General features: G+C 52.5%; 1 protein-coding gene across 4 annotated transcripts; it reads right to left on the bottom strand.

Moving 5' to 3' along the window:
- Positions 1 to 3,400: 3,400 nt before the first annotated feature.
- On the bottom strand, positions 3,401 to 12,287 carry FNDC5 (fibronectin type III domain containing 5). Of its 4 annotated transcripts, none has more exons than XM_033227244.1 (6): positions 11,976 to 12,286; positions 10,324 to 10,439; positions 9,633 to 9,831; positions 9,194 to 9,283; positions 5,825 to 5,958; positions 3,401 to 5,447 (listed from the first exon to the last, which is right to left on the bottom strand). In XM_033227244.1, exons 1-6 carry the CDS (start codon positions 12,202 to 12,204, stop codon positions 5,436 to 5,438), a joined length of 780 nt encoding a protein of 259 aa, XP_033083135.1. In that variant the 5' UTR covers positions 12,205 to 12,286; the 3' UTR covers positions 3,401 to 5,435. The 4 variants fall into 4 exon arrangements, with proteins under 4 accessions (XP_033083135.1, XP_033083134.1, XP_033083136.1 ...); XM_033227243.1 differs by having other exon boundaries at positions 3,401 to 4,931; XM_033227245.1 differs by having other exon boundaries at positions 3,401 to 5,465; positions 11,976 to 12,285.
- Between the last annotated feature and the right edge of the window lie 13,368 nt (positions 12,288 to 25,655).

The raw sequence follows: 25,655 nt of genomic DNA, 5'->3' as shown, positions 1-25,655 counted from the left end.
CATATGTACTGTGGCGGTCTGTCGTAGGCTTCGATGAGGGGTTATTTGCCTTCTTCCTTTGCGTAGGTAGGTTAGTAGGGTGGGGAGGGGGGCGGCAGTTAGTAGAATGTGGTACTGGGAAGGCGAGGGTGCTTGCTCCCTATTCTTTTGAAGGTAAATTACAGTGTTGAGAAAGGTGTTCTAGCAGTTAAGAAATGTTGAAATTGATTGGGATTTGCAGCTACATATGGTGCATGTCAGGAGCCTGACATAGGGAGAGCCTGAAATATCATTATGCCTCAGTTTTTGCAGAGGGGGAAGATGGCTCAGCCCTGATCAGGCAGGCATTGCCTTTTATTCCTTCCCATGGCTGTGTGGTTGGCCTCCCTATTTCTGCTTCTCCAGAGCTAGCACTGATTAGGGAAGAAGCCATGCTATCCCAGAGCATTCTCTCTTTGAAGGGGATGTAAGAAACCAGAATCAGTGATACAGAATTGATGGTTGTTCATAACCCAGTTTCTCAAGAAACTGCGGCTCCTAAAAACTGGGTGAAGATTGGATAAGTGTGGGTAGATGTGGGAGACATAGTGTTCCTTAGATCCCTTTCGTGAACCAAAGCTGCTTAGACTTACCCCCGGAAGCAAGGAGAAAAGGGAAGGTAATAATAACTTGTCACCTATGTTAGCCAGTGCTTTAAAAATCCGAGTTCATGCTGAGAGAACAAGTAACAACATGTTTAGCCATGCTGTCTGGCCTGCTGTGCTATAAGTTTTGTCTATAAATTCTAGATAAAATATAGTATTGAGTCCATGCAAAAGACTCAATGTAAGTTTGCGAAGTACTCGGCAACTTAACATTCTTGTCTCAATCTGAGGTACTCTCCTTAACCTACCTATGCATATCTGTTTTGTTCCTATCAGATGTAGATAGGATCTTTTGTTCATTTTACATTACGGAAAAGTGAAGAGGAAAAGGAGAAATGGACCTTCTCCAAGAGGAATGGGGTCGTTCTTTAATTAGCCTATTTTGAGCTTTCATTGGAAGAAAAAACCCAACCACCTAAAGCTAGAAAGTGGAGTTCCCTGCTTCTCTTAGTATTCTGCTTTTCTAAGAGAAAACAATTATTCCTAAGCTGATTTTAGTGTATGCTTGCTCTGTATGCCAGAGCACCTGTCAGAAAAAAAAAAAAAAAAAAATCCACGTGTCACAGGAAGTATCAGCTGGTCAGTGGTGGAATTCCTAAATGAACAGGCTCCCGCCTTGTCCTTCCTCCCCACCTGTCCTCCCCCTGTGACAACTGGGACATGCCATAGATGGAAAATCTGGCCCTGCCAGCACCCATTGAGAAGGGGGTGGAATATAATATTTCGGATAACCTTTAAAGCAGTCTAAGTGATAGTGCTGAAATATATCACCAAGGAACTATTTGTTTTGAGAAAGCGTCTCCCTCTGTTGCCCAGGCTGGAGTGCAATGGCACGATCTTGACTCATTGCAACCTCTGCCTCCTGGGTTCAAGTGATTCTCATGTCTCAGCCTCCTGAGTAGCTGGAATTACAGGTGTGCGCCAACACTCCTGGTTAATTTTTGTATTTTTAGTAGAGACAGGGTTTCACCGTGTTGGCCAGGCTGGTCTTGAACTCCTGGCCTCAAGTGATCTGCCCCACCTTGGCCTCCCAAAGTGTTGGGATTACAGGCATGAGCTACTGCACCTGACTAGGAACTATTTGTATACAAAGTTTTCCTTCCACTCCAAGTCACATTTGAAGGTTTGGTAATATTTTGTACCGATGGAGCTTGATGGAGCTGGGCAAGGGAGGACGGTGAGCAGGGTGTCGCATTTATAGAAGCAATTTGTTCTTGGAGGCTACTTCTTAAATGCAAGTTCCAGTAACCGTCACATAGGTTTAAAGAGAATCAGAAATAAATCTAAAGCATCATATTAATGGGTTGGTGAGATTTTGCACATTTTTGTTAAGGGTTGAACCAAAACTCTTAAAAATGGATTCTTGAGAAGGCCCATTCTGAAAAACTAGGGGACAAGAGTAGGAGGAGAAACGGACTCTTGCCTCATAGAAACACTCACCAGTCTGTCTTCCTCCCCTCTGACCCTGAGGTTTCCCTCATGTTCCTAGGAGGATGCACCTTGGCTCCTATTGTAGGAAGTAGGTAGAGTCTGGGAATCTTCTAAATTCTCTGTTTTTGGCAGATAAGGACACCAAGACCTAACCTCAGAGAATTAACTTGCCTGAGGTGTTAGGTGATTACAAAGCAGGGTCTCCTGCTTCTCAGACCAACATTTCTCCCGCAGGCCTGCTGTAGTCTGCAAGTAAGGTCTCTTGGTCTCAGAGACCTGCCTGTGTCTTTCCACAGTTGTGAGAAAATGTCTGTGGATCTATGTGATGGTGGTGAAAGGATCACATCCCAAGTCTAGCTGTATAGGGTTCGACTTTGCAACTACAGTAGATTCAGGGAAGGCTCAATTGTTACACAATTGTGAGCTTAGGGAGGTAAAGGTAATGGAGTTTTATCTAAGCCAAGAGTGTTACCTCTTTTTCTGTCATACCCTTTATGATGTACCACAGGCACAGATTAAGTTGAAGACAGGAAACCCCCATTAGCAGAGCTCCCTGAGCCCCACTGACTATACTATACCTAGTGCTGACTACGGGGCTTTTCCATCATTTGTCACTAGATGGGTACAGAGGGCCTAGGAAATACCTCTTTGAGGTTTGGGTTAGAGTTCAGTGTGCAACTCAGTTTCCTACTTTGCTGTGCAGCCTCTAAAACCTTTCCCTCTGCTTTCAGAACCTTCTAAAACAGTCAACTCTAAGCCCTGCTCACCGGACATTTTCTTTCCAAGCTCTTCCTGGCTCTGGACAGGAAATGTTTGAGGTGCCCCATTTACTGGTTTTTGCTCCTTGGCTAATATCATCATTACTCTTTCAGTCTGCTGTTGGGATCATAATGGTGTTCCTTTAACAGCCTAGAACAGCAGGCTATGAATACTGAGCTGCAGAAAGCAGCTTTTGCTGTTCCCCTTCACTCCTTCCTTACCCTAGGGAGAAACAGGAATTGCATTCCTTTGGCCAGGAAAAGCACCCAGCCCCATCCAGTGGGGAAAACCCTTTGTTTTAAAAACTGAGTACCAGCCTGCATACCTATCTAGTAAGGCAGCCCAAGCTTGGTTTGGGGGAGCCTCAGTCATAGGATGATGGAGCAGCTATTTTCTTCTCCTACACGTGCACCCCCATCTGTTTGAGATTTCCCTTCCAACTCCAACTTGGCTGGCAGGCATGTCCCTAAGAAGCTGCAGGCCAAAATGGAGAGAGAGAACTGACTCCCTCCTCCACACATCCTGACTTGCTGCCAATTGCCAGAAAAAGAGGGCAACATTTGGGCATTTACCAGAAGACAAGGATGTGCCTTTTCATTTGTCTTTTTATTTTACATTTAAAAAGTGGTTATTGCTCTAAGTGGATCAGAGGTAAGGACCTCTCCCCTAAGGAGCCTTGGCCTTGCAGCCCCATTCAGCAGGGATGGAAGTCACAAGACAATGAGTGGAGCCTCATGCCCTCCCATGAGGAAGCCCTTAGTATTGCTGACATCTGCCCTTTATCCTGTCTCTCCTCCCCAGTGCTGCCACACTTGGGCAAAGCAGAGTGGTGGCAGACCCAGCCTTGAGAGCTCTTGTAGACCGGAAGGAAGGGGCGGTCATTGGGTGATGGCTTCTGGCTCTCTGGCTTGGAGACCGATGCTCTTATTCATTTCAACAAATATTTACTGAGTACCAGGCTTGTGCTAGGTGTGGTTCACCCACACCCATCCTTGGCCGCCAGTGGAAGATGCAGAGGTCCACCTCTTCCCATGCAGGTATCTGGCAGCCATAACTCATCAGTCCTAGGAAAGAGTCTACCTTCCCTCATCAAGCACCATTTTTTTAAGCCAGAAAGGGGCAGTGGAGAGAGAGACCTGTCACCTAACACCACTCAGGCTCTAAGGAAGGACATGAGGACCCTGGGTAACTTTCACGGAACCCTGGATGAGATGGCAAGATATGAAGACCCCAGAGGCCAGTGGTGATAGCCAGGGCTGCTCTTCCTGTCTGTGGTGAATGGCTCAGGCCTGCCTTCCAGCAGCTTCCACTCCAGAAGGGGTGTTTTAGTAACCCCCAGAATGCCAGATGTGATGTGACTTTTCAGTTGTCCAAGCTAGCATTTCTGAAATTCCAAGAGATACTTCCTAAATAAATTAGACCAGTACCTTCCAGGTCTTCCTAAGACCCCGAACTGATGATCTTACAGTCATAAGGGTCAAAGAAGATAGAGGATGCAGGCAACCAGCTCAGTCTTCGGGGGAATCTCTCTGCCCTCTAGAGTGCGGCCTTCTGATTTTTGTTTTCCAAAAGAGACAAACCAGGTAACATCTTGCACATTTGCAAAGGTGTGTATCATACCACAAACATGTCCTTGATGGCTGGATCCAGAAAAGGCTTGATGGCAGCCATGATCCTGCATGGCAGGCAGCCCCACAGCTTCTCTGATGTTCCTTGGTCTGAAAGACACAGCTTGCGTCAGTCCTCGTGCTTGTCATCTCCCAGGGCTTTGTGCATTTTCTCAAAGAGGAAGCCAGTCCAGGAGAGGCAAGGAGGCAGAAGGCTGTGTCTCATGCAGCTTTGCCGTTTCCAGAATGGGGCCAGGCCTTTTAGTTTTGTGGCTTATTTTTATTTTATTTTATTTTTTGCAGAATTTGGGTTTGTAGTTCAGCCTCCTTCATCTGACTAGGGCAAGGAGAAGAGAACACTGCAGCTAGCTGCGCCTCCTCCCCGCTGCTGCAGTCGTCCCTCTCCCTGTGCCCGTGGGCCCGGGGACCAGCTGAGAAGAAAAATGGAATCCTTCTCTCTGCAGACAGGCAGTCACGCTTCAATGATGTTCACTGAGGGCTTGTTTGGAAACTGGGAGGAAAAAAATGAGAGAAGCGGCCAGGACTAATTGAATAGACTTCTTGCAAGGCTGGAAACAGAGGACAGAAGAAGGAAGGGAGGAGCAGCAGGGCTGCAGCCTAAATAAGCCAGGCTCTTGTCCCTTGTGGAAAGAAAAGAGAAGCCCTGCCTGGATGTCTTGTCTTTCTGCCTTTTCAAACCCAGCCTTCAGCCTCACTCAACTGAATGGCCAAGACTGGGTCCTGGGCCCATGGCCCCTGGCACCCAGTTTACCCCCAGCAGTCATCCCTCTGAGTGCAGCCTCAGCCACTGACATTGTTGAGGTGCTTCTGGAGATGGGGGTTAATAAAAGGCTTCAGGAAAGTGCTCCAGAGAGAGGACAGTAAGCCAGAGGGTACAAGGAGATGGAGGGAAGAGGAGATGTAGAGAGGGCCAGATGTTTGTTGGATAATCATCGTCAGAACCATGAGATCATGAGATCCTCTCACATTCTCTACTGTCTGTCTTCTTAGCTGCTCAGGGCAAGCACTGAAAAGATTTTCATATCTGTTTTACAGAAGAGGAAATGAAAGTACAGCAGTAAAGCACCTGCCCAAGGTCACAAGGCACAGCAGGAGCAGGAATGAGCCAGACACCCCATTCCTGTTGTCCCGCGCCAACCAAGAATTCTGCCCTCCCCATTCACTGCTTTATTTTTTTTCAAATCACCACTGGACCCTGGCACCCTGCAAAAGGAGAGGATCCAAAATCAACTTGCAGTGTCCCTGTGTCACACAGGCAGCAGCCAAGTCTGGCTCTGCCCAGCTGTCGCCATGCCAGGCCCCGAGCTGACCCCCTCTTCAGTCCAGGGATTACCAGAGCACAAGGCACAGGGTGGCCCACCCAGGCCCAGGTCTTGCCCTCACCTTGCTGCGGAGAAGCCCCCCGCCCTGGTGCTCTGGTGTGCTGGTTTCTGATGCACTCTTGGTTTTTTCCTTGTTGTTATTAGGTTCATTGTCCTTGATGATGTCATACTGGCGGCAGAAGAGGGCGATGACACCTGAGGGGGACAAGTGAGCAGTCAGAGGCCAGGGCCTGGGTTCCTGCCTCCCCTGCTTCTTTCCCACTAGTGCTTGCCAATGGTCTCTCCTGATTGTGCCTCACCTACACTACTGTAGCACCCTCCCTCTGCCCTCTGGCTCCTGTTTTCACCTGTGCCCTCATGAGCCACCCCTTTCACTGCTGCTAGGCTGATCTTCCTACAATATGCGTCTGATCATATCTCCTCCCCTCCTTTCCTTTAAACCTCTGACAACGGCCAGGCGCGGTGGCTCACGCTTGTAATCCCAGCACTTTGGTTTTGTTTTTTGTTTTGAGATGGAGTTTCACTCTTGTTGCCCAGGCTGGAGTGCAATGGCGCCAACTCAGCTCACTGCAACCTCCGCCTTCCAGGTTCAAGTGATTCTCCTGCTTCAGCCTCCCAAGTAACTGGGATTACAGGCATGTACCACCACGCCTGGCTAATTTTGTATTTTTAGTAGAGATGGGGTTTCTCCATGTTGGTCAGGCTGGTCTCGAACTCCCGACCTCAGGTGATCCGCTCACCTTAGCCTCCCAAAGTGCTGAGATTACAGGCATGAGCCACAGTACCCGGCAATCCCAGCACTTTGGGAAGCCAAAGTGGGCGGATCACGAGGTCAGGAAATAGAGACCAGCCTGGCCAACACGGTGAAACCCCGTCTACTAAATACACAAAAAGTAGTTGGGCATGGTGGCAGGTGCCTGTAATCCCAGCTACTCAGGAGGCTGAGGCAGGAGAATAGCTTGAACCTGGGAGGCGGAGGTTGCAGTGAGCCGAGATCACACCACTGCACTCCAGCCTGGGCAACAGAGTGAGACTCTGTCTCAAAGAAAAACAAACAAAATCTCTAACAGCTCTGGTTTTTCTTGAGGGGAAAATAGAAACAATAATAGCATTTGTTGAGCTTGTGCCAGGCCCTGTGCTGTGCACTGACATATTCTATCTCACTTAATCCTCAGAGCTCTGTGAGGATACCTATTATTATCATTCCCAGGGTACAAGTGAGGACACTGATATAGAGAGAGTTTCACTAACTTAACTCAAGGTCACACAGTGGCAGAACTAGGACATAAACTCCAGGGCCTGCAGTCTGTTAAATGCTTAGTTTTATCAAACTAATAATACATGAACAGAATGTTTTTTGAAAGTCAGACAGTATTAAGGCAGCCAACTCCAGTCCTTCTAGGTGTTTTCCCAATTTTACTTCTATATTTAGAATGTTATTTCTTGATCTATTTTAGAAATCTGTTGACTTCCAACCGGGGCAGATAAAGCATCACAACTTCCTCTACTTCCCTCCCTATTATCTTAACAAAATTACATCACAATTTTGGGTTAATTCACTATGTTTATATTGTTATGATTATATAAATACTGTCTGTGCCAAATCTAATAACGCACCATAAGCAAACCTCCTCTTTTGTACAACCCTTTGTTTTTGCCTCATTTTTCCAAGTGCCTGTTATTCTGTGTGCCTAAGGAACATTTTTTTCCAAATGCTTCTACAATACAGCCTGCCTTTTCAACCACCATGCTAATAAAGCTTTAGCATAGTATTCAAATCCCTCAAAAGACTCTAGTCTACAGCCTCGCCATCCTTTACTCCCCCACGTTCCACCTTCTCTCTTGGATTGCAGCTGCCCTGAACCAAACTGAACTTACTTTATTTCTTGAACATACCATGCCCTGAACACTATTCTTCTTTTGGCTGCCTGGTGAACTCCTATTTATCCTTCAAAGCTCAGTTCCCATGTTATCTCCTCTGTGTTCTTCCTGATTTCTAACCCACAGTTATTCCCTCTGCTCTCCTACATGATACTATCATAGCACTCATCACATTGGATTATAGTTAAGTTCAGCCCAAGAAAATGAAAAAGAAAAATTTAAAAGAGTAAACGAGAAGAAAAGAAGTAAGTTCGGGCCTGGCTTCGCCCAGACAGTTCTTTGCAGGCACAGGGGTCTTCTTAGTCATGATTGTAGCACTACTGTTTGGGCTGGAGTGATTGTTCAGTTAATGCTGGTTGAATTGAGTACAAAGATGAATGAAACTTGGCCTTTACCAGCCTGGGCAACATAGCAAGGCAAGATCCCATCTCTACAAAAAATAAAAATTTAGCCAGGCGTGGTGGCACATGTCTGTAGTCCCAGCTACTCAGGAGGCTAAGGCATGAAGATCACTTGAGCCCAAGAGGTCAAGTCTACAGTGAGCTGTGATTGCACCATTGTACTCCAACCTGGGTCTCAAAAAACAAAACAAAACAAACAAAAAGCTTGGTCTTCATTCTCAGGGAGCTCACAGACCACAGGTAAAGGAAAGAGACAAGAGTCCAACTAACTTACATATGAAAGGCTAAAGAGAGGAGTGAACAGTATGCCGTGGGGGTGTAGAAGCAGGAGGGCCATTCTAATGGACAGATTGAGGGAGTTTTTACTGTGGCTGTCTTGCAGCCATGGTGACTGGGTCTAGAAGGGTGAGTAGGTTAGGAGAATGTCCCAAGGCCAGGCAGTGACTTCCCCTGAGCTTACCAGGCCTGGACCCCTTTCTACAGCACCCCAGAAGAGGAAAAAAGGGCTGTAGCCATGACCAGTGGTAAAGGGCCTGTGGAAGTGTCCAGCCCCAAGAAGCTGAACCTCTTCTGAGGGAGGGCAAAGGCAAGTACTCATTTAATCCTATCAGGCAGCTAACAATATGCTGGTTTTTTGGTGAAGAGTGAGGTAGAGAAAGGGTCAGATCTGGTTCCCAGAACTGTCGTTGGCAGGACTTGGAGACTTCACCTTAGAGATGTCTAAACCCCTGGCCGGGCGCGGTGGCTCAAGCCTGTAATCCCAGCACTTTGGGAGGCCGAGACGGGTGGATCACGAGGTCAGGAGATCGAGACCATCCTGGCTAACACGGTGAAACCCCGTCTCTACTAAAAAAAATACAAAAAATTAGCCGGGCGAGATGGCGGGCGCCTGTAGTCCCAGCTACTCGGGAGGCTGAGGCAGGAGAATGGCGTAAACCCGGGAGGCGGAGCTTGCAGTGAGCCCAGATCGCGCCACTGCACTCCAGCCTGGGTGACAGAGCGAGACTCCGTCTCAAAAAAAAAAAAAAAAAAAAAAAAAAAAGAGATGTCTAAACCCCTTACCCTTTGTATTCATGAGAGAAGGGGCTGGTCAGAGTTCTCCATTTCTCAGAGGCTGAGGGAAGAAAAAGGCCGGAGGCCAGACTCACCTGCCCACATGAACAGGACCACGACAATGATCAGCACCTCGCCTGTCCGCAGCTGTTGGTTCCTCCCCATCTCTTTCATGGTTACCTCATCTGTCGGGAGAGACACTAGGTCCAGTGCTCCTTTCCTCCCTCAGCCACTCCTCTAGGGCCAAGCCCAAGACAACAGTGCTGATTTCTACAGGTACCCACACATCTAATGTACATTCTAGAATGCACTGATGGCTAATTGGGGTGGCAGTGATAGGACCAAGTCTAAAGGGAGTTTATATGCCCAGCATCTTGTCGGGGACTAGCGTGAACCCTCTCTCTCTCAGGTACTGCTTTACTTGCCAGCAGGGGGTAAGGGGAAGGAGACAGAGGTTTCCTCAAGCCACCCACTGGTCTGGTCCTGACCACCTCTCACCCCACCCTATCCCTCTTAACAGTGACCCGGGCCTGCCTTTGTTCTTAGAGGCCATCTTCTCAGCCTCACGCGGGGTCTTGAAGAGCACAGGCTCACTGGCTGGGCTTTGGCCCTGAATGGAGATGGCCTGCACATGCACTATGTACTCCGTATCCTCCTCCAGGTCCCAGAGGGCACACGAGCGGGTGGTGGTGTTCACCTCCTGGATGAAGCGCAGCATCCGCACATCCTTCTTCTGCAGACAAGCGCCAGTCACTGCTGTGAACACTCAGTGACCAGCCCCACTCCTGCCCACCTCCCAGTGGTGACAAAGCCTTTACATATACAATCTTCATTCCATCACCTCCGCTATCAATATCTCCATTTTATAGGGAAGGAAACAGGTTCAGAGAGGTTAGGGAAGTTGCCCAAGGCCACATATCTAGTAAGCACTGAAGCTAGGTCCTAAATGCAGATGTCTCCGAGATCAAAACCACGCCCTTAATTTCTGTGTTCCACTAGAAAGTTCTCGAACCCTCCCTCACTGACTGATTCTCTTCTAGAGAATTTTCAGACATATGTCTGAATGGGGCCCCAATTTTCAGACATATGTCCAAATTGTTCATCTCCCTTGCCTGAAGTTCCTATTTCCTTTCTGTTTCTCCATCACCACCACTGCCACACTCCTACCCCCATCTGCCACTACTATCCTGATGTGTCCTTCCCCCCGAGGACAGTGGAGCATTACCTGCTGAGAGATGGCAAATCCGATGACAACCTCATCCTCCAGAACATCCCAGCTCACCACTGCAGAGTTGGCCTTGAGGTGCCTGACGGTGACGTTCACTGGGGCTGAAGGACTGTCTGGGGGACGGGGAGGCACCTAAGCCTGAACATCCCCTGTTGTGAGGCCCAGACCCACTGTCTCATAAGTAAGAAAGGGAAACCTGGGGAAGGCCTTGCAGGAGGGGAAGGAAGAAACTAAGGCCTCGATTGGGTCCAGTGACATGGCTCTTGGCTCTTCAGTGGGTTGAAGAACCAAGCCCAAGAGGCCCCAGGCTCCTCATAACTGGGATGGAAGCCCCTGCTGGCCACAGGCCGGCCCCACCAGGGGTCCAAGACTCAAAGTGATGGGCCTGGGCCAGGCCCCTAAGGGATGGGCGGTTAGAGTTGTGGAGAGAGTTACGGAGGGGACATAGGTGGACAGAAACTGAAGGTTAGCTGATGAAAAGCAGACCAAAGGACTCCCAGTCCAGTGCTCTTTTGACAATACTGCCCTGTCCAATGAGTGACCTTGAGCGAAGGAGAAAGACCCAGAGATCAAGAAGTGTCAGGCTGGGGTGAGCCCTGGGCTGGGAATGAGGAGAACAGAAGTATCCCCAGAATTGTGGTGGCCCAGGCAGAATGAAGCCTGGGGAAGAGAACAAGTAGGGGAAGAGGATCAATGAGGAATCACTCCAAGAGACAGGAGGTAAGTGGGGGTGAGAGTGATGGGAATAGTGGGGGTCAGTGAGGAAAACCATCCAGGAGAGGGGCAGTGCAGTCACATAAGCCTCTGTATCTTCCAAGGGGCAGGTGCAGCATGGGGCAGAGCTGGGCCTGAGCAGTACCCCTAGCCCCACAGAGAGTGAACTTGAGGCCCAGGGGGCTGGGCCTGGGACCTGAGAGAGACAGAGCCAGACATGGAGAGGGAGGTGGAGAGACAGGACACAGACAGGTGGCGGCAGACACAGAACCAGAGGACAGAGAAGTGGGGCATCTGAGAAAGACAGATGCGAGAGAGCGCGCCCCGAACCACGGAAGGAGAGATGAGCTGGGCAGCTGCAACCAGGAGGGACAAAGACAGAGTGGTAGGAGAGGCTGGGCAAGGACAGGCCGGCCCCATGGGGCAGGTCAGACACTGCACCAGCTCGGGTGCTGGAGCCCACCCCACACCCTGCACTGTGCCCTCAGGTGCCAGCCCCCATCCCCTTCACACGTGCTCCTGCACAGCAGGACCCCATCTGCCCCTGCAGAGTTGGCCTGCAGGGCTTTGAGAGATCTTGGGGACACGGAGAGAGGCCCAAGGTGGGAGAACTGGTGTCCTCAGCTGCTCCCTGGGCCAAAGAAGGGAGCTAGGGAAGCTGAGGCAAAGACCTGGGGTTAGGGGAATGGGATTAGGGGACTGGGGACCACAAGACCCTAAGAAACCCAGGGCTGAGGTGACAGGGGAGGTTAGGAAACTGAAGGACAGGTCTGGGGGTCAAGGAGGTAGGGAAGATGCTGGGGGTTGGGTTAGGGGAGCAGTGTTTCGGCCGAGACAGGAGATCCCTAGGGGGCAGGGAAAGGACCAGGGGACTCCCAGGTAGAGGAGTCTGCCCCGGCGCCGGCCCGCCGGCCCCCCGCCCCGGGCCCCCTTACCCGCCTGCACCAGCGCGAAGCAGACGCAGCCCAGCCACAGGCGGAGCGCGGCGCGGGCGCGGGGCGGCCAGGCGCTCGGCGGCCCGGGGTGCATGGTGGCTCCTCCGGCCGGCAGGCCCGGGGCGGCGCAGGGGGACGTGGCTCCGGCGCCCGGTGGCCGCTCGCACTCGCGCTCCGGCCCGCGGCCCGGCCGCCCCGGCCGCCCCGCGCCGCCCCGCGCCGCCTGCATGTCGGCTCCGCGGACAGCGACTCCCGCGCGGCGGCGGTGGCGGCGGCAGCGTCCACGTCGGGCGCCCGGGGGGCGGGGCGCCCCCGCTGCGGGGAGAGGCGCGGGGGCGGGGTGAGGACCGGAGGGCGCCCCCACTCCCGCCCCCGCTGCCTATTCGGTCCGCTACCGGGGAGATGGGGGCTTCGCGGACCCGCGGCTCACACACGCTCACCAAGCGAGAGCCCAGCGGGGTTCTCCGCGCCTCCGCCGCGGTCACTCTCTCGCCCACACACAGCCCTGACTCGGCTGCCGCTTTCTGCCCTTTCCCAGGGTAGAGGGAGGACAAGTGCCACGGAGATGCCCGTTTGTGCCCCCACTCCGAAGCGCGCCTCCCATCCCTGGGCCTAGGGATCCCTTCACTCCACGCTAGACCCGAGGCCTATGCAACTGGGGTAGACGGGAGCAGAGAGGAGAGATCACAGTAAGGCTGGGGTGAGCAGAGTGCTAAGTGGACACGAGGGCTTCGTGTTCCAGTGGGGTTGGAAAGAGGCTGCTCTGACTCACTGGATAGTCCAGTTCTGTGACTCCAGGCCAGTCCTTTTCCTTCATTTTCATCCCCATAGTGAGGGCAGTAATGAGCGTCTACCGGGGGCCAGATACTATGCTGAGCTTTCTTTGCATTATGTGGCTTAATTCTCAGGGCAACTCTGTAAAGTCATACTCTGTGCACACTTTGCACAAGAGGATCCTGCAGCTTGGACAGGGACTTGTCCAGGGACCCACAGCAGAGCCAGGATTTGAGCAAAGGCTGATCTGACTCCCAAAGCTGTGCTTAACTGAACTGTCTCCCTACCCAGAGTGACTTCACCCATTCGGAGATTCCTGAGATTCTAGAATTGGCCGGGGTCAGCTCCTCCCCAGCCAGAAAACAGTCTGCAGCAATCTCTCTAAGAGCATCTCTGAGAGGGGGAGTGGCTGCAGCCCCCCTCCTTCATCCCAGCCAGAGAAACAAAGTGGAGGAGAGGCATGGACCAGGGCTCAGGGCCTTTTGTCTCAACAAGAACCCCTGAGCCCCCTCCCACGACTATCCGAAATTCCACCATTAGCAGGACATTCCTTTGGGTCTTAAAGGTTTTCAAGAAGCCCTGGAAGGGCTAATTTTATTTGGAAAGGGGACATCTTGCAAAGTTCTGCCATAGAAACCTCTCCATCCACCTGGTTTTACATTAAGGAAGTGGGGTCTTGCGATGGGAAGAGCTTGGTGAAAATTCACACAGTGGGTCAAGAGCAGCGATAGACAACCCTCCTCTCATAATGCCCACCCAGGACTCCTTCGCTGGCCCTGTGTTCCTCCTTGGTCACCTTGGAAGGGGTGAGATGGAAGCGAGCTTAGGGGCTCTTGTTGAGCAGCAGAATGTTCCTGCCCATCCCCTCAGTGCCCCCAGGCCTGCCCCACTCGGCAGGGTGACACTGCCCAGCCCCATCATTTCCTCCGCCACATACCTTGTCCTGGGAGAGCCTCAGCTGGGACCTCGACCCGTTTGGGAGAGGAGCCCCGGAGCCAGAGCACCTCTCTCTCTCTTTTCTCTTTGCTCTCTTTCTCTTTCTCTCTCCTTATTATCTTCTCTTTCTCTCTCCCCGCAGCAGCTGCCTGCCCCACCCCACCCGGCCCCGCCCCACCAGCTGCAGCTTAGCCCCTAGGGACCCCCCCCCCATCCATCAGACAGGAAGACAACCAGGAGGCCCGCAGGAGCAACTGGAGCCTCTTCAGGCCTCCATCGCAGGAACCAGCAGGAAGGAGAGGGTTCAGTTAGAGGACATAGAATCTACTCCCGTCCCTGCAGGGGAGAAAAGGAGGGAGGGTCCTGGTGGGATCTTGGCCTCCAGTCCAGCGCTGGGGAAAGGGGAGCCTTGGCGCCATCTGCTGGCCACTTTGGGTAAAACCTAGATAGATGTAGGGCGCTGGGAGGGAGGAGATGGCAGTGCCTGAGGGCTGGAGAGAGAAGGCGGCAGAAGGAAGGGGCTTGGAAGACTGGGAGGATTTGGAGAGCTGTGGATGTCGGGGTACAGCCTTCCCAGGCCTCATGATGCATGGGGTGCTTGGGCCTTAATTCTGGGGAAAGTCCTGGTGCCTGGAACCTGGCAGCCAGTGGGAGCTGGCTGGGAGGATTTAGTGGATGAGCTTGGGAAGGAGCTCTCAGAAGCAACCACTGCAGGCCGGGGCGCTGGCTCACGCCTGTAATCCCAGCACTGTGGGAGGCCGAGGTGGGTGGATCACCTGAGGTCAGGAGTTCGAGACCAGCCTGGCCAACATGGTGAAACCCCGTCTCTACTAAAAACACAAAATTAGCCGGGCATGGTGGTGCACACCTGTAATCCCAGCTACTTGGGAGGCTGAGGCATGAGAAGCATTTGAACCCGGGATGCAGAGGTTGCAGTGAGCTGAGATTGTGCCACTGCATTCCAGCCTGGGCAACGGAGAAAGACTCTGTCTCAAAAAAACCCAGCCACTTTATATATCCCATCCCTTAGCACAAGGCTTACAATGCAGTAGGGGCTCATTAAATGATTGTTGACTGTATGGAAAAAAATCATTCTTCCATCATATGTTTATTGAGCACCTATTATGGACCAGGCCCTGTATAATATTCTGGAAACACAGCAGTGAAAGAATGAATGAAACCATAAATGAGGCTCTGGGTAGGGACTAAGGGTTGGCCTCTGTCCTCCCAGGTTGCACTCACTGAGTTTCATTTGGAGGACTCCACAGACATCCCCTTGAGGGCTGGCTGGTCACTTACACATTGACACCTAATGGTGTCACCAGCATTGGGACCCTCCTGCATGTCCAGAGTCTCAGCACCTAACTCAGGCTGCAGGTGCCCAAGCCAGTCCGGATACCCATTTAGAACAGGAAGGTTCCTATTCATAGCCTAGGATGGTCATGGCCCCAGTCAAGGGTGGTCGCTAGACACCCCCTCACCTGCCCTGCAAATCACAGGAAGAATCAGGAGGTCAGGAGTTGCTTTGGGGATATAATAATTGAGCACCTACTTTATCCATGTTATTATTTTATATTTTATTTTATTTAGATGGAGTCTCGCTCTGTCGCCCAGGCTGGAGTGCAGTGGCACAATCTCAGCTCACTGCAAGCTCTGCCTCCCGGGCTCATGCCATTCTCCTGCCTCAGCCTCCCAAGTAGTTGGGACTACAGGTGCCCGCCACCACACCCGATTAAATTTTTGTATTTTTAGTAGAGACAGGGTTTCACAGTGTTAGCCAGGATGGTCTTGATCTCCTGACCTTGTGATCCACCCGCCTCGGCCTCCTAAAGTGCTGGGATTACAGGCGTGAGCCACTGCGCCTGGCCTTAATCCATGTTATTTTGAGTCTTAGGCTGGTATGTGTCATTAGCTTCCATTCCACATCAGGAAGCTGAGGATCAGAGAGGTAAGGGGACTTGCCCTGCGTCACACAGCCAGTGAACTATAGAGACATGTCTCAAATTAAATTATGTGGCTGCAAGTTGAGAGCTTGATCCAGTCTGCCTACCACCTCCCCTTACCTCTAAGGACCTCTGAGGACAAGGACCCAGGGCTCAGGGTTCACCAGAGGACATCACATCAATCTCCTTCCCTGAAAGGCTCAAGGGGACTTATTGCTCACAGAGGCAGTTGCTAAGCCCAGGGCCAAGACAAGGGACTCCCCACTCACCCAACACTTTTCCCGAGCTGACACATTATGTCCATAAGGGAAGCCTCTTTGAATCCTCAGAGGAGTTGGAATTATACCCATTTTACAGATGAGGAAACTGAGGCTTGAAGAGAAGAAGGGGCTTGCCATGGGTCATACAGCTGGGAGACACTGATCTAGCCTCTCTAATCCTCAAAATTCCCATCATGACAATGATGAAGTCAGGCCAGTTTAGTATTTCCTGAGTGCTGGTGGTGCTGAGGACATAGTGATGAACCAGACTGGTCCTAGTCCTTAAAGAGTTCTTATGGTTGGGGAAGAGGAGAGAGATGTTCTTAAAATACAAAGAGGGGACTGCCTTCTGGAATAGGAGGCACCTGGGGCCTACAGGGACAGAAAAGGTAATTAACTTGAGAGGAAAGCAGGAAGGGCTTCTGGGAAGAGGTGATGCTTGAGCTTAATAAGCACTGACAGTCAGGTGGAAATTAGCCAAGTGAGAGGAAAGAGGCAGAGGGAAAGAGGAATCATTAGCTCTGAGGTCTGGGAAAGCAGAGTGTTTCTGTGGAGGGAAAGCAGGAGAGGCAGAATGTTTATGTGGGCATTTGCTATGGGCTCTGAGCTGTGACACTGGGAGCAGGAAAAGTAGAACTAGATTGGAAAGATTGTTCCGAGCTTGCAAGAGTAGCTGGGGCTAGGAAGGGCTTTATTTATTCAACAAACATTTATAGAGAGCCTACTAAGTGCCAGCAGCATCACAGCTGTGACCAAGACAACAGGGTCCCTGCCCCATGTGAATCTCACATTCCAGCGGGAGAGACAAGCAATAAACAAGTGAGCTGCTGACCAAATAAAATATCTTCAGAGACCGAGAGTGGCTATGAAAACACGGAAGTCATGTGGTGGAGAGTGTCTGGGTGGGGTGACATTACGTGATATGGGTTGGGGGGAGTCATCTGAACTGACACCTGAAGGCAAAGGAGGCAGCAGCACACAGCACAGGAAGGGAGCTCGGACCCAGAACAGCATGTGCCAAGGCCCTGGGGCAGGAGCAAGCTTGGCATGTTGGGGAAACAGAAAGAAGCCAGTGAGCCTGGAACTTTATAAGCAACAAGGAGGCAGTGAGGGCAGGTGGGATTGGATAGCACATGGCCTCCAGGTGTGGAAGGGAGGTTAGGTTGATCCCATTCACAATGGGAAGCTTCGAGGGGAGATGAGATGGGATGTGATTTGCATTTTAGAAGGCTCACTTTGCCTGCTCCAGTGTGCAGGCTGGATGGCAGAGAACAGGAGTGGGGGGCCAGGTGCCCTGTGAGGAAGCAAGGAGGGTGCTGCGGTCTCACAGTCAGAAAGGATGCGGTGTTGGCCCGGGTGGTGGCAGGGGACAGAGAAGTCGATGGAGGATTTTGGGTGGTTTTGTGTTTTGTTTTGTAGGAGCTGATGGATCAGACATATAGGAGGAGATGAAAAGGAAGCAGGGCAGAGGTCAGCCCTCCAAAGTCCAGATTCTGAAGCCAGAAACCCCTGGCTGGGTGACATAGGGCCAAGTAATTCCAGCTTTCTGAGCCTAAAATGCCTCCTCTGGTCAGGGGAGGAGAAGAGGCAGAGAGAAAGAAAGAGGGAGGAGGACGGGGAGGAGGAGGAGGAGGAAGGGGAGGCGAGGGAGGAGGAGGAGTAGTGGAATAGAGCCTTCTAATCGGGTAAAGGAGACCTCCTCAAATCTCTTCAGTTCTTCAGAGTCTACACAGGAAGGCTGCCATCCAACAGCACTCAGAGAGGTTGAGAATCTCCCCCAGTATCACAAAGCCAGTCAGTGGCAGCTCCAGGCCCCAAACCCTGGACCCTGGCTTTGCCTTTGGAGACAGATTATCAGCTGCACACCAGTCACCCAGATTCCTCAAAAACAGTGGGGCCAGAGGCCCTATTTTAGGGGCCCAGAGTGGAAGGCAGTGGAGGAGGTGGAGGCAGCTAGGGGAAGACAAGGGAGGGGTAGAAGGACAAAAGCCTGGGAGTGAAGACTGCCTTTACATTCACTCCTCAGCTCAGCCCCAGACTGCCGGAGTGACCTTGGCATCTGTTCTCACTGGCGAACGGCTGCCATCTGCAGTGAAGGTCTGACCCTGAGGCTCCAGGGTCAGTCCACCTCCCACAACTCAAGTCCACGGAGGGCCTCCCTCGTGACTCTGCACAGCCAGCAGAGGGCGCCACCTCAGCCACAGTGAAGCCCGCGTTGCTCCAGTGCAGGAAGAGTCCAAGGAGGAGGCCCCACCTGGCAGAGGCTGCCTTGCCTGCTGCTTAGCTCTCAGAAGGCCAACTCCCAGGCGAGCCGACCACAGACGCGGCAGCCAGGTAGAGCCTGCATCTTGCTGCCCCGGCTTGTAAACACGTCTCAGAATCGCTCTGAGCCTCAGTTTCCCCATCTATAAGTGGGTCTAACAATAGTGCCTGCCTCACAGGGTTCTGTGAGGAGTCAATGAAGATCAACCACATAAGGGCTGAGTTCCTAGTAGCTGCCATTTTTATTAGCAGTAGTGGAAGTTGTATCATATCTTTTTTTTTTTTTTTTTTTTTTTATGGAGTCTCGCTCTGTCTCCCAGGCTGGAATGCAGTGGCACGATCTCGGCTCACTGCAAGCTTCGCCTCCCAGGTTCACTCCATTCTCCTGCCTCAGCCTCCTGAGTAGCTGGGACTACAGGTGCCCGCCACCAGGCCCGGCTAATTTTTTGTATTTTTAGTAGAGACGGGGTTTCACCGTTTTAGCCAGGATGGTCTCGATCTCCTGACCTCGTGATCCGCCCACCTCGGCCTCCCAAAGTGCTGGGATTACAGGCGTGAGCCACCGCGCCCGGCCAGTTGTATCATAGCTTAAAGTGCCTGACACAAAGGGTGTCCAATCAGTGGTAGCTATGATGATGACAAAGATGACGACGAGGATGTTGTAGGGACTTGGTCATTGCCTGTCTCAAATTTCCTCACCAGGGTGTATCCAGTACCTATCAGTCTGGGATGCCTCTAGTGAGGGGCATCGTTGCCTTCCTGGCAACACTGCCAGACCATCCTTTTGCTGAAAACTGCCTCCTGGAAGCCATCCCCCCATCTGGCCCACCCAACTCCCTGCTCAGGGTGACCCAGCTGGCCCAGCCTCTGGCCTCCGGCCCCTTTGTTAAAAGTCTGCATGAGAGGTCTCAGAGAAGGCTGGAGGCCAGATCCAGCTGCTGGACTTCTCCCTTTGCCAGAAGGGAAGGGAACCCGGGTGGCTTCCTAGGCAGGAGATTCTCAGTGAGTCTTGTTCTCACTGCTCAAAGTTCCTTTTCTGCACACTGAGAAGAAATAAGTGGAAGAAAAAATCCCTGTGTTGTCTAAACCTCCCCTCATACCTCTGACATAGGAATGGCTGGAGGCTGAAGAGGGAATATGATGGCCCAGAGTGACAAGCCCAGGAATCCTGGCATTCTAGCTGACTCTGGTCCCACCTACTGCCAGGCACGCCCATCTGTGTTTGTGGGCCCCAGGGTGAGTGCTTGTGGGTCTGGCATCAAGGGGTCTGGTGAGGAAGGCAAGAGTCCAAGGCTTGGAGCCAAACAGTTTGGGCTTACACATTGGCTCAGCCCCGCACTACAGTGTGACCTCTGGCAAATCACTCTGCCTCTCTGAGCATGTTCACTCTCCTGGCATCCATCCCAGAGTGGTGTTGTGGAGAACAGAGGAGATGTTACATGTGAAGAGGAAAGCGCAGGACCTGGCACGTGCTAAGTATCTATAAATGTTGCAGTGGATATTATTATAAAGCGCAAGTCCCTCATTTCCCCGAGATGCTCTCTGCATCTGAGTGGGCCAGGGTGGCTGTGGGAGTGGGTTATGTCAGGCAGGATGACGTTCTGACCCACTTCTGGGTCAGCGGGCCAGGGCTTGAAGCTCCATGCCAATTCCTGCATTTGCAAGGGTGTGCGTGTGTTTGGGAGGAGGAAAGGGTGTGCACTGGGTGTGCATGTGTGCAAAGGTGTGCATATGCTTGTGTGCATGCACCAAAGGCTGCCCCCATCCCAGGCATTCCCAGGGCAAATGCATACTTGCAGGTACCAGTGCAGTCTCTCTGTAGTGATTCAGGAGGCCCTGCTGTTCACTGTTACTATGGAAACAATGAGGCAATCCTCAGCCTCCGGGAGATCCTAAGGTGCCAGGAATGAGAGCTGGCCTGGTCTTCCCAGGGAGGGAGACAAATTGGGAGCACAGGGTTCCTGGCATAGGGCAACCTCGGCCTCTGGGGTGGGGTTCTGGAACTCTGGGTACCCCTGGACCCTCTGGGAAGTCTCCTCACTCCTCCAAGGAAGCCTGGCCCACTGGAAAGAGCTCAGAGGCAGAGATAGGTTCTAGTTTGCCTCTGGCTCTAACCCCATGCATAGTCTCAGGGAGGTAACTGGGGTGCCAGCAGCAGTCTAGAGCTGGGGTGTGACCTTTCCTCTCACTAGGGCACCTGCCGGCAAGGCTGTGTGAATGTGGATCCCGGAGCCCGGAAGTGTCACGGAGCAGCCTCCTTCATGTGCACTACCCTCCACAGTGCCTTGTAGGTTCCCACAGCAGCTCTGCACGGGAGGCAGGGCTCAGCTACATGCACAGTCCCTCCGCTCCCAGAGCCACACCACACGGGTGGCTGGGAATTCCCACCACTTTTCTGGGTTATCAGGAGCAGGCTGGGAGGAGAATCCCCCAGGGCTATAGGCACTGAATGCAGCGTTCAGCCTGGACCACCCAAGCAGAACGGGCCGCTGGAAGGCTTCTGGGAGGCAGATCCCAGTTTAGGGGGCACTTTTAAAAATTTTTATTTCACTTATTTATTTAGAGACAGGGTCTCGCTCACTGCAACCTCCACTTCCTGGGCTCAACAATCCTCTTGACTCAGCCTCCTGATTACACACCCAGCTAATTAAAAAAAATTTTTTTGTGGAGATGGGGTCTCACCATGTTGCCCAGGCTGATCTCAAACTCCTGGACTCCAGCAATCCTCCTGCCTCGGCCTCCCCAAGTGCTGAGATTACAGGCATGAGCCACCATGCCCACCAGGAAGTTTCTTTTTTTCTTTTTTTTTTTTTTTTGAGATGGAGTTTCGCTCTGTCACCCAGGCTGGAGTGCAGTGGTGCAATATTGGCTCACTGCAAGCTCCGCCTCCCAGGTTCACACCATTCTCCTGCCTCAGCCCCCTGAGTGGCTGGGACTACAGGCACCCGCCACCAGGCCTGGCTAATTTTTTGTATTTTTAATAGAGATGGGGTTTCACTGTGTTAGCCAGGATGGTCTCGATCTCCTGACCTCATGATCCGCCCACCTCGGCCTCCCAAAGTGCTGGGATTACAGGCGTGAGCCACTGCGCCCGACCCCAGGAAGTTTCTTTTAAAAGCTTAATTTTGGGCTGGGCTTGGTGGCTCACGCCTGTAATTCCAACACTTTGGGAGGCCAATGTGAGTGGATCATGAGGTCAGGTGATCGAGACCAGCCTGGCCATCACAGTGAAACCCCATCTCTATTAAAAATACAAAAAATTAGGCCAGGCATGGTGGCTCACACCTGTAATCCCAGCACTTTGGGAGGCCGAGGCGGGCGGATCACCTGAGGTCAGGAGTTCGAGACCAGCCTGACCAACATGGAGAAACACTGTCTCTACTCAAAGTACAAAATTAGTCGGGCGTGGTAGTGCATGCCTGTAATCCCAGATAATCAGGAGGCTGGGGCAGGAGAATCGCTTGAACCTGGGAGGCAGAGGTTGCGGTGAGCCGAGATCACGCCATCCCCAGCCTGGGCAAGGAGAGCAAAACTCCATCTCAACAAACAAACAAACAAAAACCAAAAAGCCAGGCATGGTGGCGCATGCCTGTAATCCCAGCTATTTGGGAGGCTGAGGCAGGAGAATCACTTGAATCTGGGAGGCGGAGGTCGCAGCAAGCTGAGATTGCGTCACTGGGCTCCAGCCCGGGCAACAGTGCCAGACTCCGTGCCAAAAAAAAAAAAAAAAAAAATTGGCTGGGTGCGGTGGCTCATGCCTGTAATCCCAGCACTTTGGGAGGCCGAGGCGGGCAGATCACGAGCTTAGAAGATCGAGACCATCCTGGCTAACACGGTAAAACCTCGTCTCTATTAAAAAAAAAAAAAAAAATAGCTGGGCGTGATGGCGGGTGCCTGTAGTCCCAGCTACTCGGGAGGCTGAGGCAGGAGAATGGCGTGAACCCAGGAGGCAGAGCTTGCAGAGAGCTGAGATCAAGCCACTGCACTCCAGCCTGGGCGACAGAGCCAGACTCCGTCTCAAAAAAAAAAAAACTTACTTTTGACTCAAGTCTCAAATATCCTCCATGTCCAGGTTTTAATACATTCAGACAGAAGGGAATATAAAGTTACAAGTGAAGACTCAGACTCCTGCCCTCCACTCCACTTCCAAGAAGTGACTGGTCCCTTTGCCATAACTCAGGAATGATTTTCAAACGGTCCCGTCCAAGCTAGACCAAGAGAAGTGGCAGGATTGAGTTCCCCAGCAATGGAATTGTGGAAGAAAGATCTCAATGTTTTGATTGCAGAGGCTCTGAAGGGGCCACTTCTGATTGAGGGGAGCAGAAACAGGGTGGGCCTGGCTGGGTGATCTCAGGCAAGTTACTGTCCCTCTCTGGTCAACACCTGAGGCCCTTCCAGCTATGAGTTGCTTTCACCAGCAAAAGGAAAAGCTATTACTCTCCCGGGCAAGTGTGGCCTGGATGTGACCCCAGATGCTGGCATTACTCCACCCATCCCACCAAAGCCAACTCCCATATGGGAGAGATTAGGGTTGGGAGACAGTCACGGAGCCCCTTCATCTGGTGTGGGGAAGATCCTGGTCATCTGGGGCAGGGGTTGCTGGGCTGGTGGGACATTATTAGGGGAAAGGAAGATGGAGGGAGAAGAACTGGGGTAGGAGGTGAGAGTTCAGGCTTGTCTCAGAGAGTCTCTGGTAGGGAGCGGGGAGCCATGGAAGGTTATTAAGCAGGGAGGAAGGTAATCAGATTTAGAGAAACTGATCAGAGCAGGGAAGCTGTGGGAAGGCCAGAGCCGTAATACTGGGCAGATATGACCAGGAAGTGAGTGGCACTGGGGAGAAGAGGGCAGGTCTGAGACCTCCTCTGCCACAACGGAAGAAAGCAGGTATAGGAGTGAGGAAGAAGGAGGGGTCCCAGATGGGGTGGGGCCTCGGCCTCCTTTGGTGGATGGAGGGGGCCCAAGGGCAGGACAGGTTGGGGGAGAAGGTGATGGGGTGACCATTGGTGGGCTTACATCAGGGTGTCTGCAGGCTTCTGGCAGCAAGTCCCGGAAGTGGCTGGAAAGGCAGGTTTTACAGAAAATGGACCAGAGAGGTTGTTTTTGCCAGCTTTCCCCAAAAGAAAAAAGGCCATGCCAGGATTTGAACCTGGATCTGTCACCCCGAGAAATCTGTACTCTCATATTGAGGAACCAGCTAAGATGCAGCACTTTCTCTATCTCTTGGACTCCCTGACACTGGACTTGGCATGGAGCTCAGCGCTTTTACCCAGGAGTCGGGGCTCTTCTTGGGGACCCAGTGCAGCCATCTCCATCTTGCAGAGCTCAGCAGTCTCAGGGGTTCTGCCAGCAGGATCTTCAAGCCCAAACTTCTGTTTGGAGAAGGACCATCTCAAGTAGCCCCAGCCTTCCTGGTCTCCCAACACCAGGGGTTGCCTAGAAGCCACGCGGAGCCCTGTGAGTACTGACAGCCAACATTAGTTGGGCACTGACTGGGCACAGGCGCTACGCCAGGCACCTCGCAGGCTCCCTCCCTCTTAATCCTCACAGCAGCCCTTCCAGTGCTATTATTATTGTTTCCATTTACAGACCAGGGAACCAACTGAAGCTTCCAGAGGTCAAGGGCCTTGTCCCGCTCCACTGTGGGGTGGGTAATGCTGTTGTGTGACCTGGGCCCCACATATGAAGTGAGGGACTTTGCTTGAGGGCCCCCAGAACCTCACACCCCATCCCTGACTTTGGGTCTGCAGTTCCAGCTCCCAGGACTTTCCCACCCCTTGCCCCAGCGTGCTGTTCCTTAGGGCCCAGCTCCCTTGGGAACAGCCAGGCCCGCCCCCTCCCCCTCCCGGGCTGTGCTCCTGGCAGCTCTGCCGCCCTAGGCTCTGGTCCGGGGGTGGTCCCTGGCAGAGAGGGGGCTGGGCAGAAGATGGGATGCTGGGGCTGAGATGCGGGGTATTCGGAGACCCCCAGGCCCCCACCTCAGAGTTCACTGTGCTCTAGGCTGGGGTGGGCAGCCTAGGGGTGGCTTGGGGTTTTAATCACTTTTTCAATGTTTGTGTAATTCAGCCCCGAAATGCTTTTCCCTCCATCTGTCCCACCATCTGCTCCCGTTAGGATTTTCCAAACCGTTTGGGACCAAAGAGGCAACAAGGTGGGGGGTGGGGGAGGTAGGGTGGCTGGGCATCTGAGGGGGCTGGGGAGGGGCCACCTTCACCCACTTCACTGAGAGGTTTCCAGAGAGGCCTGGGCTCCTGAGTCACACAGAACTGGGTTCAATTTTTTCTTTTTTTAGAGACAGAGTCTTGCTCTGTTGCCCAGGCTGGAGTGCAGTGGTGCACTCACAGCTCAAATTCCTCAAAATTCCTGGGCTCAAGCAATCCTCCCACCTCAGCCTCCCAAGTAGCTCAGACTACAGGTGCCTGCCACCATGCCCAACTAATTTTTGCTTTTTTTTTTTTTTTGAGAATGAGTCTCGCTCTGTCACCCAGGCTGGAGTGCAGTGGCGCGATCTCGGCTCACTGCAAGCTCTGCCTCCCGGGTTCACACCATTCTTCTGCCTCAGCCTCCTGAGTAGTTGGGACTACAGGTGCCCACCACCACGCCTGGCTAATTTTTTTGTATTTTTAGTAGAGACGGGGTCGCATCGTGTTAGCCAGGATGATCTCAATCTCCTGACCTCGTGATCTGCATGCCTCGGCCTCCCAAAGTGCTGGGATTACAGGTGTGAGCCACCGCACCCGGCCAATTTTTGCATTTTTTGTAGAGATGGGATCTCGCTATGTTGCCCGGGCTGACCTCAAACTTCTGGCCTTAAGTGATCCTCCCTCCTCAGCCTCCCAAAGTGCTGGGGGTACAGATGTGAACCGCCACACCTGGCCAGAATTGGGTTCAAATTCTGACACTGTTGCTTTCTTGCTGTGTTACCTCAGACAGGTGACTTTACTTCCTTGAGCCCCAGTTTTCCTATCTGTAAAATGGCAGTTAACATTATTGATTCCTGGGGATCACTGCTGATCCAGTGAGGTGACATGTGCAGAGCGCTCTGCACACTGTAGGCGCTTGAGATATTGCGTCTGTCTTTCTGGTATCCCAGGAGCAGTTCTGTCCCTCCCTTGTTAGTGGTAGAGGAGGGTAGTTGACCCTGATTTATGTGCCCCTCTCCCCCCTCCTCAGATGCTGGGGACGTCCCCTCCCCTGGAACTTGCTCGCCCTTCCATGGACCCTGCTACTGCCTGGCTCTCTCAATTACCTGCCTCTGCTTCTACCCCACCCCTGCCTCTCCCTCCTCCTGGGTGCCTCAGTCTGAGGTGGGAGGGACTAAGTATCACCAGCAAGGACACCACCCCACACACAAGAGGCTTCCAGGGTCAGGAGGCCTCATCCATTCATGCTTACATCACCTGTCTGCCCTATCTGCTCAGAAAGGGGAAGAGACTTGCTCCAGGTTGTCCAGAGCGAGGGACCCAGGGCTGCTGCCCAGCTGCCTCTCGGCCCCCTCTTTTCATGGC

This window comes from Trachypithecus francoisi, unplaced genomic scaffold (assembly GCF_009764315.1).
Source record: "Trachypithecus francoisi isolate TF-2019V2 unplaced genomic scaffold, Tfra_2.0 Lachesis_group12, whole genome shotgun sequence".
Classification (NCBI taxonomy): Eukaryota; Metazoa; Chordata; class Mammalia; order Primates; family Cercopithecidae; genus Trachypithecus; species Trachypithecus francoisi.
Note: the sequence above shows the minus strand (reverse complement) of the source record. Positions and strands in the feature narration are given on the sequence as shown.

What these genes read in the sequence shown, in the direction of transcription:
- FNDC5 (XM_033227242.1), bottom strand. Translation starts at nt 12,204, where the DNA reads ATGCAGGCGGCGCGGGGCGGCGCGGGGCGGCCGGGGCGGCCGGGCCGC. An exon ending in GATTTGCCATCTCTCAGCAG is followed by an intron (nt 9,832 to 10,323) that starts GTAATGCTCCAC and finishes GCTTGTCTGCAG; the next exon opens with AAGAAGGATGTGCGGATGCT. An exon ending in GGTCCTGTTCATGTGGGCAG is followed by an intron (nt 5,959 to 9,193) that starts GTGAGTCTGGCC and finishes TGTCCCCCTCAG; the next exon opens with GTGTCATCGCCCTCTTCTGC.